This window comes from Sclerotinia sclerotiorum, genomic scaffold (assembly GCF_000146945.2).
Source record: "Sclerotinia sclerotiorum 1980 UF-70 scaffold_24 genomic scaffold, whole genome shotgun sequence".
Classification (NCBI taxonomy): domain Eukaryota; kingdom Fungi; phylum Ascomycota; class Leotiomycetes; order Helotiales; family Sclerotiniaceae; genus Sclerotinia; species Sclerotinia sclerotiorum.
Genome location: NW_001820812.1, coordinates 160,250 through 182,255, shown reverse-complemented (window position 1 = coordinate 182,255; position 22,006 = coordinate 160,250). Strand labels below are relative to the sequence as shown.

Sequence of the window (22,006 nt, the reverse complement as noted above, 5' to 3'; positions counted from 1 at the left end):
TAAGTTTCATTACTTTTGTGACGCCTCACCTCCGGGTCATATGGCATGCCCCGTTTGTATTTAATCACAGGAAAACTCTCTACTCTTGTTTTCCTTCTTCTTTTCTCCTTAGCTTAGTATTTTCTAATACAAGATACTTTACCCAGTATTCTTGAGTGTGACAACTTTTATAAAATATAATTAATTAGTAGAATAATCAAAATAATTCTATTTAATATAAATATTCTATTGACAAATTTCAAATATATCACAAAAGTCTTTTCAATTTGAAACTGTTTAAAAATAATAAATATCTATATAATTACTTCTACATAAATATCTTTAAATTGAATATATTTTATCATCTATAAAGAAAATATAAATAAAAAGTCTATCTAGTCTAGTCTAGCCCAGGCCAGCCAAGGCCTATAATTTCCAAAACCTTCGTATTTTCTCTTATTTGCGTAATTCCATAATAGTATTTATCACAACCTCGTGTTTACGATTAAGTTTCTTGGAGAAAAGTAAGAGTGGGAGTGGTAACCTTGTTCTTCCCTGAGAAGCTGAAAGAAAAAATTTTCACCACAAATTCCAACTTCCTAGTGAGAAGCTGAGAATCTCAGCTCCTCAGCCTGGGATGAGTGGCGGTGAAAGGGTTATTGTTGTAAATGTGAAGAGGGTTATCTTATTATTCAAGCTACGATTCCTGATTATAAAGACCGACGCACAATCATCATCGTACTTTTCATTTTGAGCCTGATAGCGGGGGCGGGGTTAATACTACAAGGAGTTTAGTTTCGAATTCATTTCACGTCAGGTCGTCAAGTCGACCCATCCATCTGGTCCATCGTACATCCAGAACAACGCCACAAAATAGAAAATTGATACTCCGGACTTTAACTAACCTAGGATAGTTCCGACAATCTGTGCCGTACCTGCATGAATCATGAACCTGAAATCTAGATATAGCAAACTAACTCCGATGTATCTTAATGATTATCGGAAAATTGTAATCCTCCTGATTTGAGGAATTTTCGTAGGATCCTAATACAAGACTAGACGCCGATAACTAGGGTTATGATAACAAATGATATTGGCAGTGATTAATGTCATCAAATTTGGATGTTATTAAGAGGTTGTGGATGTATGTACTCCATATAGAAGAGCATTGGATGAATTACATGTATCGAAATATCCGAATCCTCTCATCTAGATAGGCAGATAGATCGGATAAAAGATTACATTTATTACTTAAGAATAAATTTTTTGGATTTTACGATGAGGAAAATTAAAGTAGATGAATTTTGAGAAGATATTATGTACAGATATAAGGTTAAATAATAAGACTCAATGACGTCTGTTTGATAGATATAGGTTTTATAGAAATAATAGATATATCTAGTATAGATCAATGTATGAAGTTGCTGTGATGTAGTCAAAGACTATACAACGAGAGAAAGAAAGGGTAGTTATCGTGATCAAAAAAGTATCAATATATTCCCCCAATAGCAAAAATATATACATGTAATAGCAGTTCCAGTAGCAGTTACATAGATTCCACCATCCGCTCCAAGCCATCCAACTGTTTATTCCACCCTGTGCATCAGATCACTGACTCCCAAACGCCAGGTATGTATGGTATTGAACAAAAGAAACCAACCCCAAAGCACCCCATTCCCCCGCCGCACCCACCAACCCCAAAAATCCCATTTTCCATTCCACCTCAACCTCATCCCAAACACCAACCACAATCACCACCTCACAAAGACATATTATCATGCAAAATAGTAACAGCCTCATTCCAGCCCCTACTAGCCGCAATATCACTAACCGTCCTACCCATCTCATCCTTGGCCTCGAGATCCACCCCTGCCTTCCCCGCGACCAATTTAAGAAGATCCGCATCCCCATTCTCAATCGCCTGCATAATGGCATTCCAGCCCCGATAAATCTTATTCGGGTCCGCTCCACGGTCTAATAACAATTCAATCATATCTGTATCACCACCTTCATAACGACGTAGTGCTTTAACAATAGGAAGATGTTCGCCCGGGGCATTAATATCCGCGTTCGCGACGTCGAGGAGGTATTTAACGATTTCCTTGCGGTCTTCTCGGATGGCGGTCGTGAGGGGTGAAAATACTCCCCCATTTTTATCTTCGACGGATACACCTGCCGCAAGAAGAAGTTTGACAGATTCCAATTGATTAGCGTGAACGGCCATTTCCAGGACTCCTTTGTAAGCGCGAGGTTCGGGCATGACGGATAGAATGCGTTTCAGGATTTGGGGATTGCGAACTGCCATGCACACGGGCCAATCTTGACCTCGAACATTGACGTCTGCGCCACGAAGAAGCAGGAGATCGATCATCTCGAGACGTTCTTCGCGAATGGCGGTCGTGAGCGGCGACATTCCTTTAGCGGATTTATCGTTCGGGTTTACGCCTTGGTCTAGGAGCCAATTGAGTGCCTCCATGTTATTGCAACTAACGGCCATCTCGGCAATACCTTTGGGATTGTGGATATCTGCTCCTGCTTTAACCAAGGCGGGAAGAAAATGGACGCGGTTGTGAGTTACGCATTTCCAGGCGGGATATTCACTGGCCATTGTATTTGGATCAGCTTTGTTGCTGAGGAGGAGTTGGAAGATATCAGCGCGGTCATCGCGAATTGATGTACATAATGGAGTATACACGCCATCCTTTTTGGCATTGGGATCGACGCCAGCTTTTAGCAGAGTCCGGACCGACTCGATGTTATTGATACTAGTAGCCAGCTCCATTATTCCTGGACATTTTTTGGGGTCTGCGCCGTGGCTGAGGAGATATTGGAGACAAGCTGTTTGATATGTTGCAGGCCAGAGCATGTGTTTTGGGCCTGGAAGGTTCGGGTCTGCTCCATATTCCAACAAATTGGAAACGATATCTGCTCTTCCACATGTGATAGCTTCGAACAAAGCCGTCTTTCCCTCCTTACTTTTAGCGTTGGGGTTTGCACCATATTTGAGAAGTAAATCCATGAATTTCTTGACAGTCCTTTTGTTGATAGCACTGATGAGAAGTGTATTGCCGTTTGAGGTGACTTGATTGGCATCACCATTGTAGATGAGAAATAGATGAGCGAAACCCACCATATTGGCCATAACTGATGCAGCCAGCGGGGATTCCATATCGATACCAGCAACACGATTAGGATCAGCACCATACTTTAAAAGTGTGGTAGCTCCAGCCAAGAATGATTTATCAACGGCGGCTCTCAAAGGTGTAATTCCGTCTCTATCATGTGCATTTGGATCGGCACCAAAAGTAAGTAACAATCGTACGCTTTCCGTATCGTGAGCAAAGATTGCCTCATTGAGTGCATTGACTTCTGACCCCGTATTCGCTGGCACACCACCGTCCAATAACTTCTCCACGGCTTTGTGATTTTTGTCGCGAATAGCAGCAATAAGAGCAGATTTCATGGGCCCACTATTTGAGCCTGCATTACCTCGAGGACTCCATCGTGGCATGTTATCAGGGTCGGCCTTAAGTCGAATGGCTTGCGCAGGATTTATTATCACCCCCTCGACATCCTTGATAAGACTTCCAGATTCGACGGTTTCAGTATGTGATCGGGAATCATCAATATGATGGCTCAAATGGTGGTTCAAACGATGGTTGTCGAATGAATTGATTATATCCGTATAGTGTCTCTCACCGGAATCGTGAGAGTGGGAGGTTTTTGGAGCCATCAAAGTACCATTACTACTCGTGCTATAATGTTGGAGGTTTGAGCCTAGTAGCAGTGAAGGATCTACATTTGATGTTCTATCCCCTAAGGCCTCTTGCTGTTGATTAGGAGTCGTCCTACCAGTCCATTCGGAAGTCGGTAGTGGAGGCAGAGGAGTATACTGGATTGGAATTTGCTGTGGTTGGAAGCTTTGATGGCTACTAGCAGAGCCTGTTGTAGTCTTGGGGCGCCCTGCCTTTTCATCCATTCTGTTGAGCGCTGCAGCTAGGCCAAGGTATCCAATGCCCAACTCCTTTTCGATCTTATCATTCCCCAAACTCCATTGAAAGACTAATGCGCTCATCCTTAAATCATCTCGTGTCCTGCGCAGTGTGCCCGTCATTTTTTTGATATCGTTGGTCGTATTGCTAAAAATTTTTCCCCATCCTCGCTTGAAGTGTCCACCCGCGCCACTTTCGCTTTGAAGAAATTTAGCAAGCAGTTGATGAAACACCTGGAAATTTGCCTGCGTGGCTCGAAATTTGTGGTCGAGCTCGGTAATCATTTCTGGGGGGAAGTTTTGTACATGATTATTACATTCCTCGAGTCCCGCTTCGATGGAAAAAAGGATGTGGCAAGTGTCGAGAAAGTCATGGGCAAGGCTGTCAAAACCTTGAGGTAACTCTTTCACCGTTGTCAGGTATTCCAAAATTCTAACCGAGATGCGATCACTGAGGGCGGTTGTCTTCAGGCAGAGCTGTAAACACTGTGTCTGGGCCTTGGAGAATTTTGCTGGATTTTGCGTAGGTGGTGCCATGATCTGTTTTTGCTGCGGGGGTGGCGCAAAGTTCCTGGGAATCGTTCTTTCTGGAAGTGTTCTTTCGGTCAATGTTCTTTCGGGAAAGATACTGTAGGTGGTGTGATTGGTACTGGGGCTTGAACTATTGGGAGATAATGATAGATTGTGTTCTACCCCCTTAGGCAAGAGTTGAAAAGAGTCCTTGGAGTTCAACGAGAGAGCTTCGGCGAATGAGTATTCAGCAGCCTCAGCTTTTTGCCTAGGGACTGCAGCGCTTTGTGTAGTCATACTGAATCGGGAGGAGTGAACACAAAAGCAAATACAACCTACCTTTTTTCAGAGATATATCAATAGAAGGTGGAGAACGGCAGACTTTATGGATGTCATGTCGCAATTCCCAACTATTTGGGATATTTCGCCCTCAGACCTCGTTCCAACACACACGGCCGAACAATTAATTAAGAGTAGATTTAATTGTCCATTAGTTTCACAAGCTCGCTTGGTCTCCAGTTATTGTTAACAAAATCTTTATCTGAAATACTTATTGCCGCAAAGTCTAATATGAATCCCAATCCTGGAATGAACTAATCACGGGCGTGACAGTGATGAACCAGTTGGAGGTCGTATACGTATTGTCACGGGCGAGCCATTGTCAAGATATTCGCTAGTGCTAGTTTTATACGCTAGGTCCCAGCGATCCATCGATGTCTAACCCAAAATAGAAAGAGTGGGGCTGATCGATCAAACAAAGCGGGATATCAGCGCTGTTCGGCGGGATGTCACCACGAGGATGTGACCGGGGCACAAGGAAGAACGTAGGAAGAATGATCGTTAGAGGCACAGACTCAGGGTCCAACCCTTCATCAAAATACTTTCTGGGTTAAACGCTTGGCTAGCTTGACAACCAGAAAGCGGATTCAATTCCCCAAAAATTGGTTGGAACTGCAATTTCAGTCATGGCGACGCCGTACGTACGGAGATACCGGTGGGTGAACAGACCTCGTTACTGCTTCATTTCAATTTTGAAATCGCTGCTAGGTATGAAGCTCCTATATTTTTTTTAGAAAAACCTCCCAGTGAGACCAAGTAGGGGATACTTAATTTTAGGCCTAATTAGAATCCACTGAGCTGGGGCATTTTAGATTCCCCCCAGGGATTGGAAAAACAGTCGTAATTTTGCTTACAACTTTGTTTTTGAACGAATCAAAGCATTCCCGAAGATCTTCCTGATCCTGACTCCATAAGTTTATTTTTCGATCCCTGCCATAGAATCACTGGAATTCCTCAAACCATTGCCGTATGATCGACCCATCCAAATTCAACCGGTGAATCACTTCAATTTTTATGGTAAATTACTTCAATTGTTAGTGCCGGACCATCGAGTGTTCGGCACATAGGTATCAGTTTGATGAGCAACAAGCATTAGGTCACGAGCCTAATCAATCATTGCCCAATCATAGGAATGTGATTGTGAGTCTCTCCCTGTGTGTATGTGGGTGTGGATATCAATTCTTGCGAACGATGGTAGTTGAAAGTTAAATAAGGTATTAGTGTACTGTAGAAAAGAAGAAAAAAGGGGGACGTTATTGAGCCACTTCGGAGTTATGATTAGTCAATGCGTAAGAGATCGCCGACGTTCTTTTTGCTGTGGATAGTGCTAAATAGGGCTACGCGTTCGATGATCGGTTTTCCTTTCCAGTAAGTTTCCCCGGTGTCTTTTGTAAGCACTGCCACCTTACCCCGCTGAATGCTATGATAGTATTGAAAGCCTTATCTCTTCCCTTAATATTCTCCAGTAGCACAACTATGTGCCCATTTTGACATGCATCCTGCATGTCACTACCAGCTTCCCCACGAAACTTCAACTCCAGTTTATCTCTTCCGATCGTTGCTTTTGCCAGTTGGGCCAGTAGCATATCCTCGGTCTCTCGTTTGGACATTTCAATTAATTCGCCGTACGGTTTATCGAATGTTTTGCGAGACAGAACGTTTGGAACCGAAGGTTCAAAACGAATGGTGCTGGTGGAGAGAATTAGACGTCCTGGAATGTGATGCAAAGTGCAATTGAATGACAAAATATCTTGGCGCTCTCCGCGAACACTTTCCGAACCAACAGTTGGGTTATCATCTTCGTTGTGGCTCCCGGACTTTACCGTGATCTCCGAACCTCCGACTCGAGTATTTATATTCCTCGATGGTTGTGAGTTGATTTTCTCTAAGGTTGAAGATCCACGTTCTTGGAGATACTGAAGAGACCATTCTGAGTACGTGGGAATATCCCAGAAAGCCCACTTGAGCGGCGAAACAAGCAGGCGGTATTGGGGATATAAAGAGCTTATAGGCCAGCAACCAAAAAATACAAGACCAACCACGAACCAGAATACTTTCATGGTGAATTGAATGGAGGCACAAACACTAAGGAGAAAAACCGCCAGAAATAGGAAAAGAGAGTAAAATGTGTTCTGAGGGCGGCGAAAATGAAAGAAACTGTCGTAGACCTCAAGTAAGTTGGCCAAATCCGCAATTTGTACTTGTAAATATGGGCCGGTCTGTTCCAAAAGAGGCCCCAGCCAGTGCTTGTTTCCATGCTTTTCCATCAACTCTCCAGCTTTCAAAGCCGTCGCCCCTCGATCAATATTTCTCGAAACTTCCTCGCGCAATGCGGACACTGAGGGGTAGTAGTAGTTCTTTGCAGTTGCGTAAACGATGTACGCATACTAAACTGAAATTTAGAGGCAGTACTCTATGACCAAGCAAACAACTCTCTTACCAGGAATGACATGATGTATGATTTATACCAAAGAAATAGATACGATATCAACCATCTAGATGTTCGCCATGGGTTCTCCCACCTGTAAATCCTCCTAATGTCCAACACAAACACCTGCAGTGAAGCGCTGACTATAATGAGCCTTTCTACGTGTTTACGCAAGATGTCTATATCAAAAGGAAGCTCTTCAAAATCATCAATATACTGGGCCGTGAAATTATGTGAGCCATGGAGAAGTTTCTATCCATTGTTTAGTTTGAAAATAGCAATTGTGTGAAGAGTGCAGACTCACATATCCAATATATTTTTCCCATTTGAATTCCGCATACCCATGATCGTCTGGCGCCTCAAAATATTGATCGGATGGAAATGGTGCAGGTGTTGTGTCAACGACGCGAACACGGTGAACATGTCTATTGGTGACCCAAGCAACTCGTATTTCCTCCCTATCTCGCTCAAGTGTGTGAACCTTATTTTCGTAGTAGTCGATTTTGTCTAGATTGCCCTCATTCACGCCCCCATCGTCGCTACTATGCTGGTCATCCTTGGCCTGTTGTAATGCATCGTGGGCTTCAAGGAAGTCAAATTTTGCTTGATTTGAGAGATATGGTCTACTTTTGGCCAATTTTCCCGCGGTTTTTTTCGTAGCTTTCGATTTGATAGATGCGACTGGATGTACGATAGCATCCGCAGTTCCCTGTAGTATATTTTTGGTTCTCTTTATTCGCGATCCATTTCCCAGGCTGGATGTGTTGAGCACCTTGGCTGCGTCGAAAGCAGGGCTCTGGTGGATCTCCTCCACTACAGAATCGAAAAACTGCTCTTCCTCATTATTTTCCGATGAAGAATCGTCGTCATCAATTCTCAACAACCGTTTAGCTTTCGCCTTTGCCTTAGATCGTAAACCATCTTGTTCATTCTGAGGTAGTGGATCGCTCAAGTTTTGTTGATAAGGAAGCTTCTCACTCTGCATCATAACCTGTTGATCAGTTCTATCGTAGTTGTGTAGCCTGGTTGGGTATAGAATGTAGTTTGACCTTGAGCATGCTCAAACTGAGAAAAAATTTGACAACTTCATAAAAACTTACACTGATGATGACATGAGAATATCATGGCGTGTGAGTAGAGAGGTATCTCAAAGGGCCAAACCTTGCAGAGCATCTGTTCTGGGCCCATTCTGAGCAAGGCTGAAAGAGGCTGAATTGCGCCACTGATACCACAGAATTAATTCCTTGGTCAGATCCACGTATGAACTTTTTTTGGTTGAAAGGACTTTGAAAGAGTTTGGTGTTGGCGTAGAACCTTAAGTGTGGCTGAAGCTACCTACACTAAACCTGCTGTGGCTGAAGATTTGTGGTTTTAGATTTCAATTCCCTCGAATTAGTTGTTCCTACTGATAATACCTATCTTACATGTAACAACACTAGACAGACCGCGGAGCTGTTTCCTCTCCAATGATTGACCTGAGATACCATCTCGTATGATTGCATATGAAGTCCTTATGTCTCCTCCCAAGGCGTGTTTCCAACACAAGAAAGTTATCATGTCAAACTTTCAATCGCTCTCTGCTAACTCTAGCCATCGAGACATCCTGCGATGATACGAGTGTTGCTATTTTAGAGAAACATCAAAACAATTCTGCCACTCTACATTTCAATTCCAAAATTACTTCGGATAATAGATCATATGGGGGAGTATGGCCAATTGCCGCACATGAGTCTCATCAGAAAAATCTGGCGCAATTGGTGAAAGAAGCTGTACGGAGTTTACCTCGACAAGAATCCACAATCGCATCGTTCGAGAATACTATAGCTGTCTCATCACATCATGGATCTGAATTATACAAAAAGCCAGACTTTATAACTGTGACACGAGGTCCGGGGATGCGAGCGAATCTTATAACTGGCATGGATACAGCGAAGGGATTGGCCGTGGCATGGCAGGTACCTCTACTAGGGGTTAACCATATGCAAGCTCATGCTTTGACACCACGAATGGTATCCGCGCTCAATGCGCCAAATAAGAAAGGAGATAGTAAATACGAAGAAGACCCCGCCTACCCATTCCTCTCTTTGCTGGTCTCTGGTGGACATACCATGCTCGTTCATTCTCGCCAACTTTGTGACCACGAAATTCTAGCCACAACCTCAGACCTTGCAGTTGGAGATATGGTTGATAAAACAGCCAGGGATATTCTACCGCCCTCAGTGATTGACTCCGCATCAGATGTGATGTATGGCCGCGTCATGGAAGAATTCGCATTTCCAGACAGCAACCCTACATACAATTATGAGCCTTCTCTCAAGAACATTGCACAAATTACAAGACAAACAAGTTATGGTTGGGGATTAACGCCTCCTTACATGAGTCCGGGTCCTGGTGGATTAAGAGCTTACAATTCGGCATTCTCGTATTCGGGCCTCGGTAGTCAAGTTAAACGCATTCTAGAACAAAACCCGGAAATGAATGTTGTGGAAAGGAAATTACTCGCCCAAGAAACCATGCGAGTAGCATTTGAACACCTTGCATCTAGAGTGATTCTAAATCTTGAATCAGCGGATTTGAAAGACATAACAACGCTCGTTGTCTCAGGGGGTGTTGCTGCAAATCAATATTTGAAGCACATATTGAGGGCACTGTTAGATGCTTGGGGGCATAAGGGTATGAGCTTGTCATTCCCTCCTCCGAAGTACTGTACAGATAATGCGGCTATGATTGCATGGACGGGAATAGAGATGTGGGAAGCTGGTTGGAGAAGTGACCTGGATATACTGGCGGCAAGGAAATGGCCGATTGACCTAAGAATTGAGGGCGGGATACTTGGTTTGGACGGCTGGAATAAACAAAACATTTGATTTAGCTGCCGAAGGTTTCTGCAGCCAATATCCAATCTCATAGTACTGTTTCGAATCCATACTAATCCCAAATTAGGTTGGGGTTTCTCTGCTCCTTCAAAAGCAATTTGGGCTTCGGGATTCAAATTCTCGTCGCGAAATCATCAACTTGCTTCTTCGACCCTTTGAGAGTATTGATATGAACAGAACCGTGCCAAAATTGTTGCTCGACACTCCTTTGCCCTGTCTAACATGTACCTTGTTTTTATCCCTTTGCTTTTCTTCTCTTTATCAACTTTTAGATCCTTTTCATCAAGCTACAAAATCTCTTGATCAATGTAGAAACGTCTCGTGCATGCTTTTCCCACGTGCTGCAGCGAAATTTTCTTCTAGACCAATTTAGCAGCCTCAAATACCTCTGCTGTGGTAGACTAGCTGCCTACAGATGTTGAAGGGTAAAGTAAACCCTATCACCCATTTACCTACTATGCATACTGGTAGATGTATTGGATGAATTACATTGCCATGATCTGGGGGTATAAAGCTATTGCTGGAATGAACGATTCAAGATTTTTCATCTTACCTAGCATATCCTACCAGTACCGCTCTTCTTATCATCTATCAACTCACTGTAGAACCTCTGCCCAGACATTGAGTACAAGACTATAAATAAAATATCCAGCATGGTGTACAGATGTTGGTTTTGAGCAGAAATAAAACTGGTAAGGACTGTTTCCTTCATATGCGAGAATATTCTCATCGCTGTAGTGTTTTAATTATTTTACTGTACTTATAGTTAACTATCCTCGAGCCTTCTCTTTTCAGTCGTATATAATTATTACCATTATAAAATAATGCATATAAAGGTTTTCCAAGTTCAAAGGTGTTGTCATTAAGAATTGTATTATTATTCTAGTATTTATAAATTTCCTATTTTGCGGGTATAAATCAACCTCTAGACGATAACAGGTAGACGTACTGTCTCAAATGATATACGAAATCTATATAACCTCAAGATAAAGTATAAAGTAGTCCAGGACGGAGAAAGAAGAAGATATATCGAAGTCTTGATTTTGAGTTGGCGGGGTTCATATCGCTAGTCATTAATTTAGTTTGTTCTTTTAGATATGGGATATGTTGAGATTTGTCTCTATATAGATGTGTGATGGATTCAAAAGACTGGAGAATCGAAGGGCTGGACGGTATGTGGTTATTTATAGCAGAAGATTGGAAGACTGCTTAAGTGGATGGGTGTTTGTTTTTAGGTCGGAGGGTAGATACTTTTTTAATAGTTTTTGTTGTGAGAGACTGTTCTGGACCCTGGTGCTCTTGTATATTATTATGGGAAATTACTATTTTGCGGTAATGTGGTGAAGTCTCATCACTTCAGTCACCAAAGGGTTCAATACCTAGGTAACAAAAGATAGAGAGTAAGATTGGGGCGGGAGAGAGGGGGGCTGCGGGAACAAGAAGGGCTGTTATGAGAAATAATATGTTGCTCTTTGAAGAGATATTATTGAGCTTTTGCTTTTTGTTTTAAAATTCAAGCTTCCCTTTTAGTTGGTATTGGGTTTTGGTAGTATCTTTCTAAAATTTTACCTTGTCTTTCTTCCTCGTTCTATAATTATCATTCACCTTTTTTTCTCTTTGTGATTAGATCAATATCTCACCTTCTATGATAAGTATGGAATAATAGACTTAAAAGTTCATCTATGAGAACCTTGGAAGTCATATGTGGAATGTGGAGCGTAAGTCTTAAGTCGTCATCAATGATGGACAAAGGTCATTGTGACTTAAAAAAAAGTTTAGAGGCGGGATGAACTTTTTGCAGATAAGGAATCGAGGAAATTCAAATGGAAAATGAGACCGATAAGAGTTGTTATTGAAATAAACAGTGGTTAAATACTCAAATGAATACGATTAGGCACAGAAGGACGGCAGCATCTAGCTGAGATATGAAGCTTATATGCTTTTTCTAAAATTGAAGGAAATATGGTGAGGATTACATGATATATACATCAGAAGTCACGTAATAATGAGAATTACTTTGAATCTTCGAAATGAATAGAGTAAAGGTATCTCTCCATTGAGTTCTATGTGCCATCCATTATAAACAGAGTAGAATATCAAAGCCTAAAAAGAGAGAAGGGATAGAGGATTGACATTTTTAAAGGATTCGGAATAAATATGAATGACAAAAAGCTAGGGAATGGGCGTTGTTGACAACTGGTATTATTAGACACCTGGCAAATACCCGGGAATAATATTATCCGGTCTCAGCCTTTTCATTTTTCCCGCGGAGATTTACACTGGTCTGATATTGCTCCGGAATATATTAATACAAACACTGTTGCTCTTCCTCTTTGATACTCTTAATAATATAAAGGATGTAAATTACATTCTCATTTTAATCATCTAATTAGATTATATTTAAATATTCGTTAAATATTAGACGAGATAATTAGAGCTAATTTCTTTTATAACTTTTTCATAAATTCATCATTATTATTATATCTCAAGATGAGATATTATCCCTCAAATTACGAATTATTCCTGAGTTTGACTAATACTTTCCTCTTACTGGTAAAATCAAATTTAAACACTTCAATTTCTTCCTGAAAGGGGGTACACCGTACTACTCGCTAATATTAGACGAGAAATCTTCATATCATATAGACTTTCCAGATTGTATTTGATTTTTCATACTATCATTAGACAAGACTATTAGTCTTTAGTTTTCTTCCTTGCTAAGATTCGAAACTCTCTCATTTTTATTCACATCAAACGATATAACTCTTGTAGATATTCTTTATTAATATCTCAATTATTGCTTCTCATCAACTCTAGACGACAAAGATCTTAATACCTAGATTCTTTTGAACAAAAACTTTCTCGATTCCAGAAGACACGATAACTAAGCATTTCTGTATCATTTCACTTGAGATATAGATATACTATCGTCCTAACTCCTTAATAAATATTATCAAGATTATTGAACATTAATGGGGAGATTCACCATCATAGTAGGAATAGCTGGGGAAGTTTTGCCCGAGGCTTTCCGAAAATCGCACATTACTACAGTATCTACGAAAAGGTAATGACAATTTTTGTAATTTGTTACCTATTATAGGACTTCTCCAGAGTGTATTTTTTCTTAATTCTTAGGATATTGACAAGTTGTGCATATAGGTATGTTTATCAACGCTCCTTTCTCATATTCAGCAGAGAATTCTATTTAATTCCTCGGACTAATCAACTCTATATGTCACACAATTCCCCTATTTATACCCTAAATTATATATCAAAATTTCAACACCATCCGAAACTGTGTTTACAAGGCCTAGAATAAAGAGAGTCCCATCATCATTTACACAAAACACCATACCTCTCATCATAGCTCCTCCATATCAACAATGAGATCTTCCAAAAAACTCTCCTTCGCCCCACTCCCAGTTTCCCAACCTTTTCCAGTATCAACAGCTTCCAGAAGAGCCTTTACCTCCGGTCAGTGGTATTTCTCCATTTCGGCATAGGCACGAAGATCTCGCTTCAGATATCTGTGGACCTCAAAGCTATGCGATTAATGGGAGGAGAGAAATAATCAGACGTACTACTCCAAGTCCTTATAACGCAACATCAAGAATTCCACTCATTAACTCTACTCAGCGACTACCTGTACTAGTTTCTATAACTCCTGCAGCTCCCGCCACCAACTCCAAATCATCTCCGCAGCAATTAATAATACCAACCACCGTACCTCTTGCCCACATCACCTCTATAGAGATAAAAGAGCTCCGAGAGCGACTATTCGAGCTCACATCCAATTACCAACGACTGACTATACGAGATATTCACGCCTACTGCAGAGGCCGGTCGTAGCGCCAAGCTCTGTAATACCATCGACATCGACCTATCCTTCCTCTTTGGCATCAATCACCATATCAAACATCTCCAAACCACCACACAAAAATTCGAGAACAAAGAGACAAGTGAACAACAACCAAGCATTCATTTCTTCCCAATGTACATTGTTCAACAGTTTAATCAAAATAGTGAACTACGCAGTTGGGGAATTAACCGCGTTGAGGAGAGTTTTGGAGGGTCCGGACGGATATCATTATCAGTATCGTGGCTGGTATTATCAAGTTATTGGGAATAATCCGCGGAGTACGGATACTTTTTTTGCGGCTGCGGAGGTGGCGAGTAAGAATAAGGAGAGAGATGCTTGGGGGTTGGTTAATGAAGCTGAAAGTCTGGTGGTGAGGATAGGGGGTTGGGGTCTCGGTTGTTGGATCTAGAGGATGAAACGCAGGCGAGAGAGGAGAAACGTGTACAGATTTAGTTTTTATGCAAGCTCGGCTTTGCATGTGGCGTTCTCCCTGGTCGTCTTAATGTAGCGTTTGCTATAACTGGCCGCGATTACTTCCTTGGTATTGCTTGTTCTTTAATTTTTGTCGCTACTGCTTTGGCACTTTTGATCGCTTGATCTTTCTCGAGATACCAATTCACAGTTTAAAATATTTGTTGCTAATAGTGTAGGCACACATGGAGTATTGATTTAAGTAGTAGATGCATATATAGCAATAAATACCTCAGATTGCTGAGATCATCTGCTGCTTAACGTTGAGATAGTGGGCAGCGCATGTTTTGCGAAGTGCCAACAAGTACATTTCATAGTCATCATGATGAAGGAACGAATCTTAAAGAAAGCATTGTGACATTGGAAATTGCTAACTACTAAAAAAACTATTGAATCCTCCGTGTATCCATCCCGTTGTGTTCTCAAAAGAAACCATCAATAAACAGAAATAGAGAAAATTGTCAATAAAAAAAACACAGATAACCACCATCAAAATAAGCATGAAGACAATCACCAATAATGAGATAAAATAAGAAGAGACATCAAAAAACAAAAATAAAGAAAATTGTCAATGAAAAAGACTAATAGAATCACTATCAAAATAAGCATAAAGCCAATCGTAAGAATAAATGAAACCAAAAGGAGGAATCCCGGCTGCCTTACACTCATTTGCGAGTGCTACTGAATCTCGTACATCCTTCCAGGGTTTCTCAGAAGACAAATCCTCTAAATACGTGCGAATGATAAAGAAAATGTCTTTAAGAACAGAACCTCGATCTTCTTTTTGATGATCGGCCATCAAGTGGGCGAATAGAACCTCTCGGTGATAATAACCTCTGGCTTGGAAAAAACACAACATGCAATTCTTCGTCCCCGGGTCCATCAACTGTCTTGATCCATTACTAAAGTAGGCCTGTAGAAGCTGCTTTTCTTTCATACGATCAGAAAGTTCATGAGAACGTATATGCGCTCCCATCATTAACATGTGGCGGATTTCACAGACATTAGTCGCCACTCGATACGTACAGTCAACTGGTGCTAGTGGGCAGAGCCCTCCACGGACACGACCAATCCAGAATGGAATCGAGCGGATATGCAAAGCTTTTTTTGGATAGCCAGTCAACTTTTTCTTTAGTTTGAATATCCAGGTTGTAATGTTGCTCACCCAAATGATAAGTTAAGCCGCCGATGTCGAAGGGGCCAGACTGGCAAGTCTCCTCCAGGCATCGAAAATTTGCTGGATTTTTATGTTTTCTGAAGTGTTCCATGAATTTGTCTTTTCTCTTGAGTGGATTCTTTGTTCGATAACACCCATAAACGGGACAGGTTGTACGGAAATCTTGGGTATGAATGTTCCTAAAATGTCGCTTCAGGCTTGAATGATATTTAATTAGTCATACATCCCGTTACATAGTGCGAGGACGGACAGAAGAGGCAGGCGATAGAAAGCTATCGCGGTTTCTAGAAGGCTAACTAGTTACTCATTTCGGCGGGTGAAAGTTCTGTGGCACTCTGGACAGGTGCAACTCACTCTCTCCATTCTCACTTTGGCAGAAGTCTTTTTAGATCTGAAACTTCAGTCATTAGTAAAAAACTTTGAATTTGACCGGAATTTACTTACTCAGTACTTGAGAGCGGTCCTGAGAAGCCATATGAAGGCGGTAGTGCAGGCGATGAATGACCGGACTGGGGTCCGTGGTTGACGAGCGGAGTCGTTTCCGATGTTTCCACCGTGCCTTCATCAGTGTCACCATCCGCCATGAGGTTGCCAGTCGACGTTACGAGGTCGCATTGCAAAGAGGGATATCTCTTGGTATCGCACGGATCGAAACCGGGATTGATGTTGAAGGTAATATAAGTAGCAGCCTCCGATATTGAGGTGGTAGCATTTGAAGTGCTCCAAACCGACGTAGTTGGTATAGTAGATGACCTTGATGTGTTCGAAGCATCAACACCATTAACCCAAAGCCTCGATAGATCGGCATTAAAGTCTGCAGCGGCACCAGAGTCGTATGATTGCCTGTCTGGTTGAAGTTCAACAGGCTCAGGGTTATTTTGTTTCCAGAGACTTTCATTAAAATCTGCAGCGGAACCCGAGTCATATGTTCGATTTTCGGCTGGAGATTTAATAGGCTCAAAATGCTCATCAAGTAGACATGCGCCACTACAGTTTGCGCCCTAAAATTAGCGCGTCTTTTTTTTTGGGTCACTTACCTGGAGTCATCCGTGAAGCTCCGAGCAGAATGCAGCCCTTCTATAGAGTCTTGTGCATCGTTTTCCATTTTATTGGCGGAGGTGTTCAAGGCGTATGCAGCCACAAAAAGTGTGAGGTGAGTCGTTTCGAGAAATGGGGCAGGCGATAGACGTACTGAGCACGAATTTTTTTGAGAAATGAGATGGGAGAGAGCTGCATATCTATATTCTCCTTCTGAAGGGCTCAAATAGAAGAGGGCGGAAATCTGACCACCAAATGGAGACCAAGACCGACAAGGATATTGGAGGGCTTTTCATTTGATCGGATGTATGCAACTCATCTAAACGGGACATCAGCAAGCGACAACCTAGTTTTCTGTACAATATTAACCTATCATTTTCAGAGCAGCGTGTTATTTGAATCTGTTCATTCCTCACCATAAAAGCTCAAGAGTAGCTGATGCAAAGATTTAGGGAAGAAAACCCGTCCAATCCCAGCTGGATGAATCCTTTTTTATTTCGTCTTGTAATGTGATGATAATCCCCTCCCTAAAAGCAGCGGTCCAGATGAACAAGTTATCCTGAAGGTCAAGTCATTCTTGGGTGTCAAAGCCTTGCCTCTCCCAAACCCTTCGAGAGGAAGTTTGGAACTCGGAGATGACTGTACTGTATCTGATGAGAAAGAGCCTCCGGAAGAATTCGGTGCGCAATATCAATTGGCCGTCCCCAGTATCCGATGCAGTGATACCTGCGTCCTCCTTAAAACTCTGCTGCTCAAATTTTCTCTCTACATATGATCTTCGTAGTACGGAGTGCGCCCGAGTTGCGCCCCAAGTGTGGATGTGCTTATTAAGGCGTGTAATCTAATCACATTCGTCTTACTTCTCCGCCCTTTAGCAGTAACACAAGATAACCAAGGCATTTTTGCATATAGCATTCTGATGCGTGGATGGGAGATTATCTAAAATATCTCCAAAGCTCTTCTTTCTTTTATAATATTGGATGTAATGATTGGATTGTTTATGTCTGTACGTCATGTGACTAACCTCACATGGGGAGCTGTACTAGCGAACTCTAACCCCCTCCCTCTTCAATATAAATAACTCCCTCTTTTTATAGGTAGTGTAACAATCAAAAATGCGTAAATCACAATTAATACAATAGTACTATGCGAGTAGTATCACCGGAGTGATACCAACGGCTTGAAAATTGGTGCTTTGGATGCAACCGACCTTGTGTTTGCGGAGGTCACTTTGATGATGCTGAGGCTCTTGCCGTGATTCCTTGATGAGCTGGAAGAAGTATGCTAATGTTGTGACTAATATATGAATAGAATAGATGTTCATATTCTACTACTCTAATAAACATGATGAAATACAGAGTTAGTGGAAGAATTTGAGGTCAAAAGAGCCGTCCGCGGAAGAGGAAAGCTACTACGATCTTCCTCCTTTTCAGCGATAGAGCGCAGCCTGCAGCTCGGAATTGTTTGATGACTACCGTGCTCGTTCAAATCTATACTAATTGGCGGAAAAGCCTTCACTCTTTAGAAAGTTGAAAAAAATCCGCAAAGGAAAAGTGTTGAAGGTTTGACAACCAGAGATGGCTATTATGTCTAAATGAACTTTTCATACGTCTCCATTTTTGTTGATATTTGAGGGGAGAAACTTCAAACTTCTCAAAATCGGTGAATTGGGCATCGCTTCTGGGATAACCTATGGCTCAATACCTCTGCAGACATACAGAATTTCGCTTGTCAATTAGGTATTCGACTGAAATGTGCCATGTGCAGAGTCTTGATTGGCATCTTGGCCTCTTGGTGCTTATAATCATTGGCTCTTCATTGAGCCTCACCTGGCTACTCGTGTAATCAACCAGGCAACCCAAACGCCCCGAATGAACTAGCCGTGGAAATAGATGGCCCTTGAGCGGATTAATACCTCGGCGCCAGGGTAGAAACTATGCTCGAGTGTCAGAGATGTGAGGTTGACTGGGGTGCTACTCCGAGGTTATGGGGTGCTACTCCGAGGTTATGGGGTGTCTGTCGAGACTGAACCGTCGTATCGCCAGATAGTCACAACATGGGGGTTGGTAGCATATACTGCAGGATAGAATAGTAGAAACTTCTTGTGCATCTTCTTGTAGTTCCCAAGTTAGACAATTTTTGATGACACGCGCATTGAGTTCCAATTCAAGTCTGTCTTGGGGAGAAAAGTTGCTTGCACAGCCACACTTGAAATTCCCCGGGCCAAGATTTCTCCACCACCAAAAAACTACGTCATTATGGCTTTTGCTCCTCCCTATTCACAAACAAACAAACAAACCTCCAGCCTGATATCATTTCATATTGTATGATCCTCATTCTACAATATTGTCTCTTTTCCAAGGAACAATGTTCTACACAATTATTATATCCATCACTCAAATCCCCTAACAAATCCCACATTCTTTCTTTCAAATAAACTCAAACACTACAACCAAGATCACAATTGCCATTCTCACCCACAAATATGGCATCACTCCTTCGACAAATCGTCGCAGGTCCTCGTTCTCGACATCCAGAAGCAGGACTTGATCTCTGCTACGTAACACCAAATATAATCGCGACTTCTGGTCCCAGCGGCACATATCCACAAAGAGCATATCGTAATCCTCTCGATCAACTCGTTACATTCCTCGATTATAAACATGGGAAGGAGGGATGGATGATATGGGAATTCAGGGCAGAAGGGACGGGATATCCGGATGAGGAGGTGAGGGGTAGAGTTAAACATTGGCCGTGGCCGGATCATCATCCGCCGCCGTTTAAATTGGTGCCGGGGATTGTAGGGGGTATGAGGAACTGGTTGGAGGGAAGGGGAGATGGGGAGGGGAAGGACAACAAAGAGGGTGGGAAGGTTGTGGTTGTGCATTGTAAGGCTGGGAAGGGGAGAAGTGGGACGATGGCTTGCAGTTATTTGATCGCGGAGTGTGGATGGAAAGCTTCGGAAGCTCTTGCGCGATTTACAGAAAGGAGAATGAGACCCGGTTTTGGTCAAGGTGTTTCGATACCGAGTCAGTTGAGATGGATTGGTTATGTGGATCGTTGGACAGCTTCTGGAAAACATTACATTGATCGACAGATTGAGATTATGGAGGTACATGTTTGGGGATTGAGAGATGGTGTTAAGGTACAAGTTGAGGGATATGTTGATGAAGGAAAAACCATCAAATTATTCCACGTTTTTACAAAGAAAGAAAGAGTTGTAGTGGAAGGCAATACACCTGGAAGTGGAGGAATCAAGAATTTATTATCTGATATGGCTGGATTCGGGATTCAAGATAAAATCGCGACATCCAAAAACCCAGATCGAATCGAAGAACCAAAGAATACAAAACCAATACCACAAGCTTCGGAACCAAATACCAGTGAATCGGAAACGGATACAGAAACTGGTGGTGGAGCTGTCATTTTCAAACCTTCTACAAGAGTTATTCTTCCAACTAGTGACGTTAATATCGATTTCGAAAGACGGAATAAAGCATCTATGGGATGGACTATGGTTACTGCTGTTGCTCATGTATGGTTTAATGCATATTTCGAAGGAAATGGACCCGAAAATAATGGTAAAGCAGCCGAAAGCGGGATTTTCGAAATTGAATGGGACAAAATGGATGGAATTAAAGGATCTTCACGCAAAGGAACTCGAGCCCTAGATAAACTAGCCGTAGTATGGAAAGTTTATGATCCTGAACCTGGCCACGGTAAAAGCGAAAGTATAATTGAAGAACCTGATGTCAATGCTCCAGTTCCAGAAGTTCAAGCCGCAGATTGGAAGGGAGATAATGAAATCTCTCCTACTCATGGTGATAGGGATTTAGGATTGAGAACGGAAAGTCCGGTTAGTGCGGAAATTAGCAAGGCGAGTAGTATTAATGAGGCTGATAAGGAAAAGGAAGAAGAGAGAAAGAATGAGGAGGAAGGTTTAAGGGTTTCAAGTCCGACAGGAGAAGAGGATTTGGAGTTGGATATTGCAAATTTACCGAAGCCGGAAAAGAATGCTTCGGAACCAACTATGGAAGCCCTTAACAAGGGACTTGATACGGCGACTTCGACGACTTCGAATGCTGATGTTGATGCGAGGAAGTGAGTTTATTTTTTGGTGTGGATATGGTCTTTTACTGACCATGATGGATAGAGTTGTAGGGAATCATGATGGAATGGGTGGAGTGGAGGGAATGAATGGAGGCAATGGAAGCAATGGAGTAGATGGAATAAATGGTATCAATGATATCCCAAACGCACCATCAACATCCACAATCTCAACAGCGGATTTACCAGGTGGTGTACCAGAGGATCAGATGAAGAATGCTAAGGGTCATAAGTTGGGTCACTTGCAGAGTATTAAGAAAACGATTAATTCTTAGGGGATAAGAATAGGTAGAGTGGGTGGGTTGAAGGAGTGTTTGTGAGCATGTGGGAAGGGTACTAGGAGGGAGATTAAAGGAGTAGTAGATGAAGATGTAGATGAGGGAATATACAGTGTAGGAGGGGCTGAAGATGGGGAAATATTTTTGGTCTTGAGGTGGAGGTAGGAGTGAGGAAGATAAAGTAGAGCAGAAAAGACAAGAAAAGAGATATAGATGTGGAGCATGGTCAAGTAGAATTTAGTGAATATAGAAATAGATAATTTTATTATTTTATCTGAATTTGAATATGAATATGAATCTAGAAATCCAATTACTGAGAATTAATCATATCTTATAATTTATTCTATCTTGTTATGTAGTATAGAAGTATGAGAGGAAGTATTTATAAAAATATAATGATAAAATGAAATGAAACGAAAAGAAATGAATTAATCTAATCTAATGTGATGTGATAATGTAATTCATATGAAGATATAAAAGTATTCTTACAAAACAAAATATATAAACCTATAGTATAGCATAGTAAGATCTTACCGTACAATAATAAGAGCGCAAAGCGTAGTATGTATATATATAAATCTCCCCATCCATCCCATTCCCTTCTTCTTTTCTTCTGCCAGTTTTTCCTCTCTAGTACTTGGTGTTTATCAAATTCCTTGAATTTCTCAGATTTCTCAATTTTCAGCTATTGATCCTAGCTCTAATTCTTACCTTCAACTTTACATCCATCTATCCATTCCTCTCCATTTCTCCTCCCCCTCCCCTCACCCACCCCCTTCCCTCTTCCTTCAAACAAAACTCTTAAAAACCTCATCAAAAATCCAACTCCCCCCCCCCCCCCAAAAAAAACAAAAAAACACCTACACTTTCCCCCCCAAAACCCCACTCACATCACTCCCCGACTCACTCGGATTATACGCGCTACTTCCTGGTGTATATTGAAAACCATCTGC

The 22,006-nt window shown here is 41.8% G+C and overlaps 9 protein-coding genes across 9 annotated transcripts; 4 read left to right on the top strand and 5 right to left on the bottom strand.

Moving 5' to 3' along the window:
* Positions 1-1,738: 1,738 nt before the first annotated feature.
* On the bottom strand, positions 1,739-4,093 carry SS1G_13249 (hypothetical protein; the record flags this gene model as incomplete). The annotated part of the gene is made up of 1 exon (XM_001585683.1): positions 1,739-4,093. The coding sequence occupies one exon, from the start codon at positions 4,091-4,093 to the stop codon at positions 1,739-1,741; it is 2,355 nt and encodes a 784-aa protein (XP_001585733.1).
* A 2,063-nt stretch (positions 4,094-6,156) lies between these two features.
* SS1G_13248 (hypothetical protein) lies at positions 6,157-8,841 on the bottom strand (the record flags this gene model as incomplete). The annotated part of the gene is made up of 3 exons (XM_001585682.1): positions 6,157-7,206; positions 7,552-8,238; positions 8,833-8,841. The coding sequence occupies 3 exons, from the start codon at positions 8,839-8,841 to the stop codon at positions 6,157-6,159; spliced, it is 1,746 nt and encodes a 581-aa protein (XP_001585732.1).
* A 325-nt stretch (positions 8,842-9,166) lies between these two features.
* On the top strand, positions 9,167-10,114 carry SS1G_13247 (hypothetical protein; the record flags this gene model as incomplete). The annotated part of the gene is made up of 1 exon (XM_001585681.1): positions 9,167-10,114. The coding sequence occupies one exon, from the start codon at positions 9,167-9,169 to the stop codon at positions 10,112-10,114; it is 948 nt and encodes a 315-aa protein (XP_001585731.1).
* A 1,137-nt stretch (positions 10,115-11,251) lies between these two features.
* Positions 11,252-11,995, top strand: SS1G_13246 (predicted protein; the record flags this gene model as incomplete). The annotated part of the gene is made up of 3 exons (XM_001585680.1): positions 11,252-11,295; positions 11,790-11,841; positions 11,903-11,995. 3 exons carry the CDS (start codon positions 11,252-11,254, stop codon positions 11,993-11,995), a joined length of 189 nt encoding a protein of 62 aa, XP_001585730.1.
* Positions 11,996-13,506: 1,511 nt separating this feature from the next.
* SS1G_13245 (predicted protein) lies at positions 13,507-14,650 on the top strand (the record flags this gene model as incomplete). The annotated part of the gene is made up of 3 exons (XM_001585679.1): positions 13,507-13,597; positions 14,147-14,352; positions 14,633-14,650. 3 exons carry the CDS (start codon positions 13,507-13,509, stop codon positions 14,648-14,650), a joined length of 315 nt encoding a protein of 104 aa, XP_001585729.1.
* Positions 14,651-15,021: 371 nt separating this feature from the next.
* On the bottom strand, positions 15,022-15,252 carry SS1G_13244 (predicted protein; the record flags this gene model as incomplete). The annotated part of the gene is made up of 1 exon (XM_001585678.1): positions 15,022-15,252. One exon carries the CDS (start codon positions 15,250-15,252, stop codon positions 15,022-15,024), a length of 231 nt encoding a protein of 76 aa, XP_001585728.1.
* Positions 15,253-15,930: 678 nt separating this feature from the next.
* On the bottom strand, positions 15,931-16,735 carry SS1G_13243 (predicted protein; the record flags this gene model as incomplete). The annotated part of the gene is made up of 3 exons (XM_001585677.1): positions 15,931-16,021; positions 16,075-16,617; positions 16,668-16,735. 3 exons carry the CDS (start codon positions 16,733-16,735, stop codon positions 15,931-15,933), a joined length of 702 nt encoding a protein of 233 aa, XP_001585727.1.
* A 504-nt stretch (positions 16,736-17,239) lies between these two features.
* Positions 17,240-17,568, bottom strand: SS1G_13242 (predicted protein; the record flags this gene model as incomplete). The annotated part of the gene is made up of 2 exons (XM_001585676.1): positions 17,240-17,433; positions 17,529-17,568. The coding sequence occupies 2 exons, from the start codon at positions 17,566-17,568 to the stop codon at positions 17,240-17,242; spliced, it is 234 nt and encodes a 77-aa protein (XP_001585726.1).
* Positions 17,569-19,153: 1,585 nt separating this feature from the next.
* SS1G_13241 (hypothetical protein) lies at positions 19,154-21,050 on the top strand (the record flags this gene model as incomplete). Its single annotated transcript, XM_001585675.1, has 2 exons — positions 19,154-20,769; positions 20,822-21,050. The coding sequence occupies 2 exons, from the start codon at positions 19,154-19,156 to the stop codon at positions 21,048-21,050; spliced, it is 1,845 nt and encodes a 614-aa protein (XP_001585725.1).
* Positions 21,051-22,006: the final 956 nt, after the last annotated feature.